This window comes from Chenopodium quinoa, unplaced genomic scaffold (genome assembly GCF_001683475.1).
Source record: "Chenopodium quinoa cultivar QQ74 unplaced genomic scaffold, ASM168347v1, whole genome shotgun sequence".
NCBI classification, from domain to species: Eukaryota; Viridiplantae; Streptophyta; class Magnoliopsida; order Caryophyllales; family Amaranthaceae; genus Chenopodium; species Chenopodium quinoa.
Window position 1 is genome coordinate 232025 of NW_018742359.1, and position 17643 is coordinate 249667.

Here is a 17643-nt window from a genome sequence, read left to right on the forward strand (position 1 = left end):
TCCTCAGGGGGAACATCTCTCTTTTATAGGGTCTTGAAATGCGTGCCCAATGCTAGGTTTCAGAAACTTAGGACTGACTGGGCTTGCCTACGTATTTAGGTCGTTAAAGGCCAGTTTCCTTGTTGGCAATCTGTCTGCCACGTGTCGTGGCCTGATTGGTCCACCTTGGACCTCTCCCGAAGTGACACGTGGCGGAGTCTGGTTGGTCCACGTGGATGACACGTGGCAGGAATTCGTTGGTCCATGTGCGGGGTTAAATCCCCTAATCAAGAAGGGTATTTCAGGAAAAGTGAAATTTCTATTGTATTACATAAGTGGAGGTTTTTTTGAGATTTAAAAGTGAGGAGAAAGTAAAATGTCGTGTTTTTTTTACAGTTTAATTAGAAAACTGCTTCTTGAGGTAGCGGTTTATTCCTTAATAAGGAAAAACGCTACTTTTGTGACAGTTCTCCATTAAATTGTAATAAAAAAAATTACAATAAATCGATAACATAAACTATACAGTAAGAAATTATATTATAAAAAAGGAGACTATAATTTGAGAATTCGAGTTTTTTCCAATATTATTTAAAGAAAGGGCTCAGGTTTTATACTCAAGTTTAACTTTGTAAGTTTGTTGTACAGTTCAGCTTCCAAATTCCTACCTAGATGCTTCCACGTAACTAAGGCACCATCATCAGCAATTTTAATATCAAAGACGCACTCTATCGAGTCTCCTTGTTGAAATTACTTAAAACCCCATACTTCATACCTCTTTTTACCGATACCCTTATACTAATGCCATTAGCCCAATTATTTTTCGTCCCGGACATTACAGACTAACAGTAGGATAATCTCGTCAAGTCCACAAAAGATGCGTACAAAGAAAGGGTAAGGGTTCTGCTTTTATACTTTTGTTCATTAATGACTTAACTTCATCCAGAAATTTTAATTACACGGAGAAAACGTCAATCCTCCAAAAAAAAAAAAAAAGTTGTCGGCAATTTATTGTGAAAGAAGAATTATTTAATCTATTTTCAAATTTTGAATTCGAGGAAATTGATGTTTAATGTAAGTATTTATTGGCCCTAATTTTGATAAATGATTGCTTTTTGATTACCTGATCGAATTTGAAGAATTATTGTTGATGTGCGCAGATTATGGAGCGAAGTAGATTGTTAAGGACGTTGCTGTTCTTTTGTTTATTTGGTGTTTCTTTTGGCAGAGGTAATTCTCAATTTATCTTTGGATTTCCACACTTTAATTCACATAATTAAGCTCGTGTTTCATGAATTTTTTTTTTTAAAAATTTTATATGAAGTATATTTATTTGTTTGGAATTCAACTATCTTCTTTGTTATTAATCTCTATATGTTTGAATTTTTAATGCTTAACATAGTTGGACCTATTGATCTGATGAAGTTTCTTTTTGTTCATAGTGCTCAACCTTGAACACGGTGATAAATTCTCTGTCTACAATCACACGCTCGCCAAAATTTTGGTGGAGTATAACGCGGCAGTAAGTATTCTATTTTATGACATACCTCTACCTGTAATTAAGGTTATTTTGATGAAAATTTAAATCTCTTTGCTATTTGTCTCTCGGCGCTGTTGAAAAAGATAGAATGGTAGCAGTTGATTAATAATGCTAATATGTCATTCAAAGAAATTAGTTTGAAGGGTATCTAAGTAAGTGTAGAGTTTACCTGTGTTTTCTGATACTGTTGCAAAAGTTTAAATACTCCAATAAGCCCAGGGTTTGAATTAGGCTGAGTACATTCAAACTAGAAATGCAATCTGCGGGGTATCATTTCACTCCAACACTCCAGCATCAATAGATCAATGGATGCTATTTTTGTTTTGTCATTGTAGATTGTTGTAGGTAATTTTTGGAGCAAGGCTTTCATATATTTGCCCCTAGAAGCAGGTGCGCCAGCTGGATTTGGTTACGTTTAACTTTTGAGTGAAATGCCCGAGTATGGTTAATTTTTTCCCTTTCTAGAAATGGTATTAAGTTAAATTTATGGAATATGTTAAATAGTTAAGAAGATGAGGTATAGGTTGTGCAAAAGAGAAGTAGATATTACACCCTCATAACTTTTTAGTTGTATCGCTTTGGTAGTTTGGTCTACATATGTTTTTTTTAATAAATGGTTGGGGGGTGGGGGAGGGGTTCTTAATTTCTTATGGAGTCAATTTGGCAATTTTTTAGTTTTGTTTTTTAACAAGGAGAAAATAAAACATCCTGCAGTCTATCCAATACAGGTAACTGGCAATATTTGTACAGTTTAGTGACAAGGTTGTGTTAATTTGTTGACTACTTTGACCTGATTGCCTTTCCTGACGCTTTGTTTTTAATATATTTGATTTCAGATGTATGTTATTTAGCTTAGTTGTTCTTTTTTTTTTTTTTTTTTTTTTTGCAGTGGTAATGCTTTACTTGCAATATGTTTTTCATTAGCAATGTTGAAAATAACATGTAGACTGACTCTAATTTTCTGTTGTTCACAGGTGTATGAGTCAGACTTGACTGAACTATTTACTTGGACTTGCTCAAGGTGTAATGGAATGACAAAGGTTCTTGACTTACTATTATCAAATTTCTGTTTACATGTTTTATTTTGTCAGAATAACTCTGGTGGGGATTATGTTTAGGTATGTATTTTTCTTAATTAGAAATCGTTTCCTTTTAATAGGGATTTGAGATCATAGAGCTTATTGTTGATGTCCAGCATTGCTTGCAGGTGCATAATCACTTCTTTATCTTCCCAATATGCTTCACAGAATTTTAATCAGTTCCAAACTTCTCTCTAATATCATTATTTTGTCTATTGAAGGCATATGTTGGGGTTGCTAAGGATCTGAATGCTATTATCGTTGCATTTAGAGGAACCCAGGAACACAGGTTACATTTTTTTTTCAGAACTTTTTCTTTTTGAAATTGATACTTTTAAGGTTGGTTATCACGTAGAAAGTTATAATATCCAGCTTAATGGTTGGGTATAAGAAAGCTACATATTTGCGATATTATATAGAAACTACCTTTCTTAATAAAAAATTCTCTTTGGAAAAATGTGTAAGAATTCTATCATATGCTTCCCACGAGTTAAGGTTATAACCAGTCTTTGATTTTAGGTTTAGACAAACCTGAGATTGCCCAAGTCATGTGAACTTAGTATAGCCTGTTACTGGCTGTTAGACATTAAACAAGACTTGTGACAGGTTAATGGTACATAATTAGGTAAGTAATGTTGGCTATTCTACAAGGTTAGATTTTTATAGTGATCATGGTGGTTCCAAGGTCCAACTTTATCCTGTTCTAAATTCCTTCTTTCTTTGATAAGGAACTCTGATTTTCAAAAATTCCTGCTCTGTGGGCAGCAATATCTCTCTGATGTAGCTATGAATCTTTGGTGTTAAAGGTTTATCCACAGTTTTGCTGATACCACATAATAACTTCCATCCTGCCTGCCATGTTCTGTCTGTGAATATCAAGACATTTAGATGCCCAAAAAAACTTGGGCAATATGAGTTTGCCAAACAACTAGCTACCAAATAGTTCTCTATTGCCGTTTTTTGCTGTTATCACTCAGGTGAATATCATGAATGGATCTAGGCTTATAAACCTAAAGAATCTTGATAAGCTGCACTTTTACAACCTGTGATGAGAACCTTTATGTGTTTGATTGTTTTTTTTGTTTTTTGTTTCAATTTATTTTTGGTTTTAGTTTAGTTTAGTTTAGTTTAGTTTAGTTGAGTTTTTTTTTTTTTTTTTTTTTTTTTAAATTTTTTATTTTATTTTATTTTATTTATTTATTTTTTTTTATTTACATGAGAGATTTCTAAGCTTTTCGAATGATAATGGCACCCCACAAATATTTAAGGTGGTTTTTTGTCCCAAACTAGAAAATATGCAAAGTTCCAATTGCATTTTCTTGGCTTTTACTGTTTTCTCGTAGACCAATTGCAACAAAGGGAGATCAGAGGTGCTCTATAGATGTGTAAGGTGGTTTAGTGGTTTATAAACATAAACATGCAATACTAACTAGGATATCATGAAGTATGCATAGAATGGAGACTTTTTTTTTTCCCTCTTTTGATACACATGTGATGATTGTATCTTGTCCGGTACCTTGGATTGAATTGCATGGCCAATGCAAAGATGTATGAGACTTAGAATCTGTTAATTTACTTTATTTGACACCCTTTTCCGGGTTAAAATAAAGGATAAATGGAAACTAATAATCTCACCTTTGCTATTTCTACTCAAAACAATCCCATCTTTCAATAATCTGGGAATGAGCCCACCTTTTACCCCCATCTTCTTAAAACAATCCTTTTACCTGTTACTTGTTTTAACCAGTTTTTTTTTTTTTTTTTTTTTTTTTTTTTTTTTTTTTTTTTTTTTTTTCCCTTAAATCTTTTTCCTCTCATCTCACCACTTTGACAAGCTTTTCCATGGCGGGTTCCATGGCAACCCACCATGATACCACCACCGCCTCATCACAACCACCACACCACCACTTAACCCCCATCCCGAAACCCCACCACATTGGAGATTTAGAAAACTTCATCCCCATGCCAAACAAGAAACACTACAAGTCGTGCTAACTCTCTGCAAACCAAGCTTGATTATTGATTACACCAACCTAAACAATATTACTCTCTGCCAACTAAACTTCATTACTAATTACGTTAACCTAAACAAGATTACAATTAAATTTGTTACTGACAATCCCTATATCTCGCCTCCAAACTAAGTGCCAAATTTACAGGTTTCATTAATTGCTTTTAGAACAGTGTGAAGCAAGGGTACGAATAGCGTGCTCCATAATCGGGAAGAGGAAAGGAAAGGAGAAGGGGGGAGTGGTTGATATCAGGTGGGAATCGAGTGGGTGCAGGGGCTGATTTTGGGTGGAGGCTTATTTCGGGTAGGTGTCGGGTGTGTGTGGGGTGGGTGATTTCAGGTGGGTGAGTGGTGTTCATGGTGGTTAGGGTGGGTATGTGCGGCTGTTAGGACATACATGGCGAGGTGATTAAGGCTTTAGGTGGGAGGTGGGATGGGTGGCAGCCTTGGAAGAGGAAAGGGACGGAAAAGGGCTGGGTGGCACCATGGCAGTCATGGGAAGTAGAAAAGGAAGAAGAAGGCTAGCTGGCTGGTTTTTTTATTTTTATTTTTTTTTGTTAAATTAAATATGACTAATTAGAAGGTGACACGTGGTAGTCACCTTCTAAAATCGGTTACCAATTTCACAAACCGGTTAAGGGATTTTTTTGAGTAGATGAGAGTTAAAGGTGGGAATGTTTCCAGATTTCGAAAAGGTGGGATTGTTTTGAGCAGAAATGACAAAGGTGGGATTATTAGTTTTCAATTTTCCTAAAATAAACGGTACTAGTCTTGTTAAGTTGTAACATACCAACTGGTCAAGTACTAGTCTTGATATACGTAACTTTTTTTAGAGATTATCAATGCAATAGTATAATTTTTTTTTTTTTTTTTTTTTTTTAATGAAGATCAACTTTATCATGCTCTGAGATGGCAACTATATTAGCATATTCAATTAAGTTATGGCTCAGCTGAATACATCAACGGAAAGTCTCCTTTTTGTGCCTTCACTGCCAAACAATCTCTCCTGTGTCAAAAAGGTGTGAGTTTATCATTAGTGTTAACTTGTCAATCACGTCATGAAATCATGATTTACAAAATAGTCTTACAGACAAACCTACTAGTATGATCCTTAATCATATGTTCGTAGATCAATTTTCTTATTGTACCCTTGGATGGCACCTTTTCTAGCATAATGTTGAAGCTTATAGCATAGGACATATCAAAGATAGCTTCAATTGCTAACAAGTTCCTGTTAAATGTCACTATGACTAGAAAGTTTGATGGCATCAGTGATTCAGTGGTTGTGCTGAGCTTTTGTACCATTGAGATAGAACCTTTTGTAGTTGGAACTGCCAACTCGTCAAATTTATGCTTGTGACTTTTGTCAATGCTCCTCAATGTCATCCCACTTTTACAAATCATCCAAATAGCCTTTTTGTGTCTGGCATGTGAATAAGAAAACTGATTCATTCAGTGCCTGATCGGTGTGACCTGTTCCTGATAAGCGTGACAAGTGTTTCATTTGCTGCTGATTTATTAGTTTCTTGTGTAGTTCAAATTTTCGTTGATTTGCATCATAGTTAATTTGTAATGCAGGTCTGCAAAACATTACATACCAGTTCCTTAGACTGATTGGGAGCACACTTATTTACATATGATAATAATGTAAAATTTAATCTGCCTGATAGCAATGTTTGCTCTCACAGTCTCACTTCAAATTATGAAGATCCGAGTCTATTGTTTTGATGATTTTCTAATTTTCTTAGATCTTTAGGCAGCCTTTTGTCCTTAGTTTGACAAATTTCATGCTGTCGTGAGAGCTTAATTTCCTCTGACATTAAACCAGTTACATTATTCGGATGGATAATAAACTATCAAAATCACATTAAACCCTTCAATGCCTCCCACTTCCAGATTTATTTGGGTGCCTTATCACTGTTGTATTATGCCTGATTGTCTAGTATTCTTTGCTTTCTCATGCTACTTGCTTTACATTTAAACTTTTTCTACAGCATCCAGAATTGGGTTGAAGATTTGTATTGGAAACAGCTTGATTTAAATTATCCTGACAAGCCCGATGCGATGGTAGGGGTCCTATCATTGTTCTGTTCAATGTTCACTATCATAAAGCTTTTTGTCGGCCATATGACCACCAGGTCAGTGTGGTGGGACCATGAGAGACTTCACAGCTCTCCTTTCTAATTAAATCTTGCAGGTTCACCATGGATTCTATAATGCCTACCATAACACCACACTTCGCCCTGGAGTTGTTGATGCTGTTAAACGAACGAAACAAATGTTTGGAGAAATGGACCTTATTGTAATAGGGCATTCAATGGGTGGGGCTATGGCTGCCATTTGTGCACTTGACCTCACGGTAATCATTGTTGAATATTTTTTTCTTATTTTATTTTATCCTTAAGTTTATTTTGCTGTTGCAGGGATAATAACTTTAGTTATGTTTGTGTAATATGGTGTTTGCTTGACAAGGGATCCTAAGATCCATATGCTATGGTAATCTGTAGTTCAGCGTCTTTTTGGCCATGTGATCTTGGAAAAGTCTATTTCTTTAGTTTAAGTCGCTATTCATATTTAGCTAAGATTACTTTCTCTATACCTTGTTAATTTTCACAATAGTGTTTTACACAAATATTAAGGCTACAAGATATGGGGGCAAGGCATGTGATAATTTGTACTACCTTCGTTTCTTATTATTTGCAACAAAGGGGACAAATAATTTCTTTATTGCAATTGATAAGAAACAGAGGTAGTATATCTAAAATGGATCAGTGGAGTACTTGGCTTTTCTTCGGAGATGGGCAATAAATATCCTTCCTCCCGTGAAAGGGTTTGCTCTCTGATTAGGAGCTTTGTGCCCATGAGGGCATTTTTCAAAATGAAATAGGTGTTTATTAACACTTGAAGGAAATGTAAAAATCTATATGGGAGTATTAAGGAAGTGTGGGAAATATCAATGGATGGAGGAATTAATTTATTATCTTAGGTCTTTATTCAGGTGTGAGCAGACAGCACTGCGAAAGTTATTCAACGTTTTTACTTAGAAAATTTGTAAAAAAAAAAAAAAACACCTTCTAGAAGTGGGTTTTTGTCGGAAACCACCTTGTAAAAAAAAAAATATTGCCACGGTAAAAACGCAAGTGTTTCTCTCTTCCTCTGTTTTTGTTTCTGTGATTTATGGAGAAATTTGGTTCTGAGTCAAACGTGGGTGCAAGACTTAGTATTCAATGATGCTTCGTTCCTTTGGAGGGGAGAGAATATGAAAGAGGGGGGTGGGGGGAGGGGGAGGGGGAGGGGGGAAAAGGGATGTATATACAATATAATTTATGGGTTTGATGAGAGAAAAGGACACTTAGAGGAGGGAATGTCTGGTAAGAGAAGAGTAGCAATGAAAGGAATGGAGGAAATTAAGATAAGGAGAAGAGCAGAGAGTCTCATAGGATGATCAAGAAACATGTGAGCAAGAATGTTTTTGAACAAGTTCTTACCCTGGAAGAATGAAGATGAGCAGAGGAGTTGATGAGTAAATGTTAGATATGTTACACTGGAGAATTTAATGATGTGGAGAAGAAGAGTTGTAGTGCAGAGAGAATGGAAAATGAAGGGAATAGAGGAAAGGAAAAAAAAAAAAAAAAGAAAAGAAAAGAAAAAGGAAGGTAAGTCCGTCACGTGCATCATAGGTGGGTGGTCAACATCAGAAAGTGGAGTCCAATGTCAAATCCAGCCTATGGTTTGTTTTGACAAAAACAATTCACAAATAGGTTACTTTTTCCCAAAATTTATTTATATAAGGTAATTTATGACAAAAACCCACTTTAAAAACGTGGTGCCTCACAAATTTGCCATTTACTTACTGCTGAATTTTCTTCTTCTGGGATATTCTAATCCAGTTATATCAACAGATTATCTTTGTAAATTCCTGCACTGTATTCTTTATATAATATTTTGCCTTTTATTGTATCATGGACTAATCATGGATTTTTGGAACTAAGGCTTTGTTGTTGTTGTTGTTTATCATGAGAGCTTATTTGAACTGTCATGGACTCATGGCTATGTACCCAGTTATGTTCTCTTCCTTTAAGTTTACATGTACTCCTTCCATCCCATGATTTAGTGTCTATATTCCTTTTTTAAAGTCCCAAAATGTTGTGTTTGTTTCCAATATGTTTTTAAAAAAACTTACATACGTATAACCTTCTTCATTTTTTACCTTTTGCATATGAAATTCCTTGACATATCCTTAATTTTTCATGTCATTAAAACTCATTATTTACTTTTTATCTTTCTCATATAAAATGCACTATATTCAAAGCTTCATTAATTGTCACTATTTACTTTTTTTACCTTTCCCATGCCCCTATTTACCTTCATTAATGGACACTATATTAAGGGAACTATTGTGGTTGTGTGGACACAAGTTGAATCTTTCTCCAGATGGGCATAGTAAAGCATTTTGCTGACTTGTTTTGAAATTTACATTGTACACCGCTCATGGTACACCTGGATCAAAATAGTCATTCAAAAACAAAAAAGTCAGCTTCCTAAATTTATGCTCCTTAATTGAAGGATTTTTGTTATTTCCTTTCCATAATTTTAGCTTCCCATATCCATAGTTCATAATCAGTTTTTGAAAAAATAGAGATTTTTTAGAGAGAATAAAATTTCAAGAGAAAGAAATAATTTTTTTAGAGAGAAAATGATGGCTCATGGTGAATTTCGTCATGATCTATGATAGTCGATTTGCATTTGATGATCACCGGATTGTTGTTTTTGACAAATGATATTTAATGTTAGATTTTGTCACCAAATGAGAAGGTAGTTTTTAATTATTTTTTTTCATTTTATATTTCATAATTTTGTTGTTGATGATGATGTTTTTAGATTATTATATTTGTTCATGGATCATTGTGAATGATTTCATCACTGAAAAAAATGTAATTTTTTATTTATTATTTTTTTTTTTTTTTTTTTTTTTTTTTTTTTTTTTTTTTTTTTGGTGTTATTTTCAGCGGTTGAAGAATAAAATTCTTTTGGATTGGCATGAATGTTCTTTTTTAGTTTTTTTTTTTATCCATATTCATTTTTTTAATTGGAATGAATACGTTCATTGAGTTTAATTAATATGTTCTTTGGGTCTAAACTATATGTTCTTTATAGTCACAAAGTTTGTCCTCTAAATTTGAACTATATGTTCTTTCGTTACGAACTATGTTAATCTAATTGCGTAATTTTTTTTTATGAAAAAAATATATCATCTAATTGTGTATATATATTTTTTGAAATCAGGATCATAAAGGTTGATGAAGACGATATACTTTTGGGACCTTTTCCATTGATGATTGATTTTCCGATAGATCTAAAGAACATTCGTTATATTAATTAAGAACATGATAATATTATTTAAAGAACATTATTTATATTTACCCAACATGTTAAAACAAAATTCAAAGAAGATTTCACATTAAGTAATGAACATTGTGTGACAATAAAGGTACATTAAAACTACAATCAAAGAACATGGACATTTAAAAATCATATAATGAACATCATAATAAATACACATGACCAAGATGAATATTATAACAAAATATAAAAATATATAATTGATTATTTAGAGATTTTTTTTAAAAAGAAAGAGAACAGAATAAAAAATATTGGAATTTGAAATTTTGAAAATGAATTTGAAATTTGAAAATAAAATCTAATTTTAGAGAGAAATGATAGAAAACTGAATATTTTGAAATGATTTGACATTAAATACGTGGTAAAAATCAATTGGTAATTATCATTTACCTTTAAAAATTGCTTCACCAAAATTAGTACGTTCTTTATATTTCAATGTTGTGTGCTTTTATAAAATGGTGATGTTCATTACAAATATAAATTATGTTCTTTACGCTTTTTTTGAAACTAGTTTTGATCCGGGTGTACCAACCAACGATTGGACTTGGTTTTGTGCTTCTAGCTGTATTTTAGTTTGCTATCAGGCTTTTTGTTGTAGACATTGTCCCCTATCTCCCATTTCTACTTTGTTTTGCTGTACTTTGTGTCTCATGATTTATTGAAAAATCATGTAATCCAGGTACATCATGGGATAAAAAGTGTTCAGGTTACAACCTTTGGGCAACCACGGATTGGAAATTCAGCTTTTGCTTCTTACTACAGCCAATTTGTCCCAAACACAATTCGTGTCACTCATGAGCATGATATGGTGCCTCATTTGCCACCTTATTATCCTTATTTCCGTCAGAAGTCTTATCATCACTTTCCTAGAGAGGTATGATGTAATTTTATTTCTGGAACTTCTCCTGGTGCAGGCATGTATGATCTGTGCTCAACCCCTTCCATGATTCATTTTGTTTGGACATTTTGAATTGTTATCTGATGGAAGTAATAGTGTTTTGTCATCTCTGCGATTTATTAATTTGTTAGGAATGTATTTATTTATATATAGTGTAACATATTTTGTGAGATCAGTGATGCCATTGTAGTTACTGCGCGATTCTTGCACTTGGAAATTCTTAGAGATTTGTAATGAGGAGTTCACGAATCTTACCTTGTATACCTCATTAGGCTTTGCTTAATTGACTGATCTCATCTGTTCAACACTTAACCTGTAGCAGGGTTACTGTAGTTATTGAGTGTTCCTGACATTCCTGTTGTCAGGGGATTGATGTCGGATTGCTATATATTTCCACTGTCATTGAACTAATAGGTTATTAAGCTAGCTTTGGTGCAAAGCGTCATTTAGTACCTTTTCAATGGAAAATTCTAGGAGTTCTTAGTCATTTCTGTTGTCAGCCACCTTAAGGCTCTAAGTAAATGCAGCTTGCTCTTGAGTCTTGACTCTATGGGTTAACTATGGTTATTTTCAATGTTGCTGACAATTGGTTCTAAACGAGCATGAACAAAACCTCTAGCAGCGAAATAATGTCATTAAAGTTTCTCTTGCTCTTTTCTTGTCAATTGCAAAAATAATTAATTTCTCAAATTTCAGGTATGGCTTTATAATATTGGATTTGGAAGTTTAATATACACTGTTGAGAAGATCTGTGATCTTTCTGGTGAAGATCCATCTTGTAGCAGGTAAGTAGCATAACATTGTTGGTGTATTTTGATTAGTGGTTGGAAACTTTGTTGAGTGTTAAATAACGAATTCCCTAGAAAGATTCCTTTATTTGTTCTGAACATATGTAGTTTAAGATATATCCTATCCACTATAGAGAAAATTAATCAGTCACCCCTTAGTTATCCAGATGGTTTAGCTGAAAGAGAGTAGTAGTTTCACATATAGAAACTGTTAATTGGTACTCTTTTTCAACAGGCACTTCCTGAATTATTCCATTTTTTAATCCTATTCAGTGTAGGATTCAAGCTTATTCATCAATCATCACTCAGAAAAGAGAAGATAAGACAAAAGACAGCTTTGATAGCATCTCAAAGCACCCAACTTTTTCCTATGCTACTCATTAATTGAAGCCAAAAAGTGATTTGTAGAAATGGAAAAAACATTCCTGTCTAGAGTTTTGGACTTGATACCTTTTCCTTCAATGATATTTACACTCAAAGCTAATCTAGGGACCATTCTGGAGTCAAGGTTGAAATAATGTACACTTTATACCGCTTTTTCGAGTTAAGGTCATATACGGTCCCTTAACTAACGTATTTGTAGCGTTTTAGTCCCTTAACTATCAAGTGAGACAATTTGGTCCCTTAGCCACCAAGAAGTACTATTTCCGGCCAAATAGTTTAGGGACCTGCAATGCATACTTAGCAATAGTTTAAGCCTTTAGGGACTTAGTCTGCTTAGTCATCAATAGTTTAGGGACTTCGCTAAAAAGTGCTTATAAAGTTATGATTACATGAAAAAACGTTGACAAACTAAATCAGTTAATAATTTAGGGACTTTGCATTTAATGTATAACCATTCGTTTAGTAAAAAAATAAAAAATAGCTGTTACAAATTAAAATTTGGCTATATATAGCTGTGTGTTCTTCAGATTGTTGTTGATCATCCACAAATTTCATATGCTCAAAAATTTTGTTGCGGGTGCATTAGGAACTCAAACACCAAGTACCTACACATATAATCATCTTAATTAGGAACTGTAATATGAATGGACTATTTTTGCATTTGTGGCAGTTTCATTTGTTCCATATGTTATTAAAAAGCATGAAGAGTAATAATATTTGCATTTACAATTGATGGTGTCAACTAATTAATTAACAATAAAAGATTCACATCAAAACTCTAAAAAATTCATACCATACCTCACAAAAGTTCATATATGATTGTCAAGAACATCATAGATAAGCATAATTTAAGTAAATCAATAGCGAATAATTTCACATCAAAACTCTAAAAAATTCAAACCCTGGAGCTCGTATTAGCTTTGCAATTTTCCTCTCCTTCTGATCAAATGATTCTCCAAATTCCCATCCAAACATAACAGTGGAGCTCGTGTTTTTTTTTTCCTTTGAGTTTGAAGATGAAATGTCACTTTCAATGGGCTTCTTCTTTCTTTTCTTTGTTTTCTTGTTTTTTTCTTTTTTTAAAAGAAACCCACTTTCCAACGTCTTTTAGAGTACGAGTAAATTAAAAGGTCCTAAACTATTTTTGTTATGACTGCTTTTGCCAAGTTAGCCTTGTAGTCCCTAGACTATTTTTTTAATCAATTAATTTGACAAATCCCTAAACTATTGCAATAAAATAATAATTAAATTTTGCTAAATATTTTTAAATGGTCCCTAAACTATTGATGACTAGGCAAGGTCCCTAAAGTATCCTAGTTGGTTTGGACACACATATTAAGGAATTTTGTAGGGTGGGGTAAAAATATAAGAGAAAGCGAGTGGGAAAAATGATGTTCCACATCACGTAATTTGAGTGGGAAAATTTTTCTTTTATAAGTAGCTTGGAGATTTTTTATGGACATTCCAAAAAGGAATACAAAAAGATTATTTGTGGGGGACAAATGGAGCAATCTTATGGATTTAAAGTTGGTTTATTATTTTCATTGATTCATCCATTGAAGCAAGTTCCTGAAGCACCTATATGAAAATTTATGATCATATTCACGTACTATTAGCAGGAGGGCTGGCAAACAAATCAGGTCGGGTCACTTTCGTGTTTGGGTTATTTCAGGTTTGGGTCAAAAACTCCCAACCCGGATCTGACTTGTTTAGATTTTCGGGTTGAAAATTGTGACATGACTTGATCTGTATAGTTTTCGGGTCAACCTGAAATGACCCATTTAACCCGAATTTTTTGGATCTTTATTTTTCGAATCTGTTTTAACTTGATTTTTTTACGATTAACGTTCTTTTCTGTTTTTAGATATTAGCATTTTAAATTTAAAAGAATCAACAATACCTTCATCAAATTTATACCCATCAAAAGTGTATAGTAGTACATCATAAATATTTGATTACAACCAAAATAAATTATATCATATAGATCTAAAATAAAGTTTCCAAGTTCAATGATTTGCGGATAGTACAGACACCAATTTCCTCTAGTTGGTCTTCTGCTTGCTGCAAAAGAATGAAACACAAACCAAAGTAATAATAAATATGAAAAAGTGGAAAATAAAATGTTCAAATTGAAAGGGAGGAGAGAAAATAATTAAACCACATGAATAAATACGAAATAAAATTAAAAAACAAACATGAGATATGAAAATAATGAAAACAAATGTTCAGATTAAGAGAGAGAGGTAGATTTTTTTCATAGATGATTAATTAAAAAGATGGCCTTACAAAAAATCAAAAAAACTGAATGAAATAAAGATTAAGCTGTTGAAATTACCTTAGAGCTTGAAGGTTGAAGAGTTGATGGAGGTGGAGGCGGTGGATCGGCAGAAATGAGTGACTTTTTAAACTTCAGAGTTAAAGAGAGAAAATTAAGAGAAAAGAAAGAGTATGCAGCAGCTAGATAATTTGGGGTTTTAGTTTTTATATGAGCTCTAATTTGGGCTTGGGGCGGTACACTAAGGGTTTTATTTTTTATTTTTTTTTCGGGTTATGTGGGTCATTTTCGGGTTGGATATTTCAACCTTAACCTAACCCATTTAATTTTAGGTCGGACTCGTGTCGACCCATTTAAGATTTTTGGGTCGAAAACTCAACCCTAACCCGCTATTTTCAGGTCGGGTTCGGGTCGTGTTTTTGGGTCGGGTCAACTTTTGCCAGCCCTAATTAGCAGGCTCAGTTTGCTATTCTAGGAGCAATAAATGTAGTAGATTCATGTGACAACTTGCATGCATGGCTATCTCATTTTCCTTTCCCATTGATTTTGTTTAGAAAAAACTAAAATCATTGAGACTTTTGTAGGGGTTCTTTTATCTTTGTTGTGGTGCTAATTTGGTAGTCTCTGGGTAACATTTCACAGTTTCACTTATATCAAAATGGTTGACCTGCGGTTTTACTAGAGTAGCTCTTTAAGAAGATTTTTGGCTCCTTTTTGATATACCTTTTTTATTATATTCCCTCCGTCCCTATTTTTTTTGCCCATTACCAATATTTAAGTCCAACATTAAAAATTTTGGCATAAATTGCTCTTAATCATGTGGGATTATGTTGAGTTCATCTCATTGTATACTTTATTAATACTCGTATTAAGTTTATAAATTTTATGCATAAGACGCCTCTTGAAAACAGTGAAAAGTCAAATGGGGTTAAAAAAAATAGGGTGGAGTGAGTAGTAATTATTACCTCCATTACATTTATTTGCAACAAATGTCTTAGCTTATTCTCTTGGGCAAATTTTTTATGGGGTGATTAATATAGTCAGCCCAGGGGCATGTGATTAAGAAAAGTAGGAGAAAGAAAGTGGGGATTAACTTTCTAAGTTAAAGGCATGTGAATATGTGATTATGAGAAGTAGAAGAGAAAGCGGGGACCAAATTTTAAGTAGGGGCATTTGAGTAATAAAGTAGGAGAGAAAATTTTAAGTGGAGATATTTTACTCAAAAATGAAACAGAGGTAGTATTATTATTTTATCCAAAAATATTATGTAAGATGACTTACATTCATTTTTGGAATATGATGCACATAATATGAAACAGCGGTAGTATTATTATTTTATTTAAGAAGAGACCCCTTCACTTTTTGCGAAATCAGCTGTAAATATTTTAGATCCCTAGCTATATTAACATGCCATCCAATTTATTTCTTTATCCGGCTTCTTGTGATATATCTGAAAGCTCCCAACTCATTCTTCTGTAGGTTATTGTCAATCTTCTACGTAGATGATTGTTTATGAGAGTGTTGATGTATAATGATGCTCTCTTGCAACCATTTCTTACATTCTCCAATTCCTCTAGTTTACTGCCTCATGTGAGACCAACATTAATATGGTAACCTCATTATCATCATCATCATCATTTAATCCTCAATAACCTCCACCTTTCTTACTGGTGCATTCTCCGTTGATGTCTTACATGCTTTGACCATGCTAGCTGATTTCCTTGTCCTTGTCTCATTATTAGAAAGTCCAAACTTTCCTATGAGGGTTTGAGTATGCATGCCTATCTCAACCTACGCATTTGTGCTACATCCACTTCTTACTAACTCCATAAATGCCTGACATTTTGAACCATATAACCCCGGGTTAATAGATTTTTATCTTTGAACTTGGAAGCATTCAATGGTCATAATTTGAAGCTTGCATTATATGATGGATTTCAATAAAAATTTATCAATATTAAGTTGCCTCTTTTGTCACCTCTTTAATGAAACTAAAAGTGATCCACCTATACTCTGAATTCTTCTCTGTTACTTGGAAAAATTTAAGTATTTGCTGTGTATAAATTTTTAAACCATACAAACATGGAAAACCCAATTTGCCGATTACATTAATTGAGAAATTATCTGCGTAAATCTTGGTCTAGCTTCTTGACCTGTTGTTAGAACTTGGAACTCATATTCCATCTGTACTTTACAAGAAACTATGTAATATTGAACTTGATCCAAGATATTTCTTCATATTACATTTGTACTTTGTGCTTGTTACATAGCATCTCATTTTGCTTTTCTGGGCATTTCAGATCAGTTATGGGGAATAGTGTATTGGATCATCTGGTCTATTACGGCGTCAATTTAGCGGCTGAGACATGGAATTCCTGCAGAATTGTGTCTGGTCCCCATCTTCTGAAGTACGCAACTACAGATCACGCTGGAAATATTATCCTGTCCAAGCATACTGGGTCTACTGTTTACCTTAGAGATGGATTATCTGGCAATGGGGCTACTGTTTTATAATAATTCCGGGTTTTAGGTCTCCTTATAGAAATCCGGGTTGTAATTATACTGTTGGCCCCTTTATCTTCTTAGTTTTGGAAGAAAGGAAGCGCGGGGGGGGGGGGGGGGGTGGGGTGGGGAGGACCAATCCCTGTATGCCGAAAGATGTGGTGGATCTGTATATATCAGTGCTGTACATAGCATATTGTATAAATAATGCTTGATAATTGTAAATTTAAATTCGTGCTACTTAAAATGGATGAATTATTTGCACATTTCATGTTCCTATATTCAAGATGTATTTATAGCATATCACAATAGCATATGTTAGTTAGATTCTAAATCAATTTCTATAATGGATGTCATTTGAATGTCTAGGAGGTTTAAGAATATTAGGAAAATTTTCAGCATTACCTTTTAAAAGGCCTCTTTAGTAAAAACACAACCTTATAAATATTTTTGGCAATTTAAGATCTAAGTATATATATATATATATATATATATATATATATATATATATATATATATATATATATATATATATATATATATATATATATTTTGTTCAAAGAAAGCTTAACCTTACTTTTCGACGTTGACCACTTTTATTCTAGCGTTGACATAAGCGTGTGTGACACATGACTTCTTATTTTTCTAATTACACTCCTTTGCTAGCAAATCTGTCAAATAAAGACCCCTTGCTAGGGTTGGAAAATAGATCAGTCGAGTTTGTGGTAAGGTTAGTTCGGGTGTGGGTTGAAAGGCTCCCATCCTAAACCTGATTCGTTTAACTTTT

At 33.5% G+C, this 17643-nt stretch overlaps 1 protein-coding gene across 2 annotated transcripts; it reads left to right on the top strand.

Moving 5' to 3' along the window:
• Positions 1 to 761: 761 nt before the first annotated feature.
• LOC110695863 (lipase-like) lies at positions 762 to 17122 on the top strand. Of its 2 annotated transcripts, none has more exons than XM_021873093.1 (11): positions 762 to 870; positions 1137 to 1206; positions 1419 to 1498; positions 2491 to 2556; positions 2676 to 2723; positions 2817 to 2884; positions 6601 to 6673; positions 6804 to 6965; positions 10689 to 10883; positions 11604 to 11692; positions 16655 to 17122. In XM_021873093.1, exons 2-11 carry the CDS (start codon positions 1140 to 1142, stop codon positions 16866 to 16868), a joined length of 1062 nt encoding a protein of 353 aa, XP_021728785.1. In that variant the 5' UTR covers positions 762 to 870; positions 1137 to 1139; the 3' UTR covers positions 16869 to 17122. The 2 variants fall into 2 exon arrangements, with proteins under 2 accessions (XP_021728785.1, XP_021728782.1); XM_021873090.1 differs by lacking the exon at positions 762 to 870 and adding an exon at positions 882 to 1050.
• The last annotated feature ends 521 nt before the right edge of the window (positions 17123 to 17643 follow it).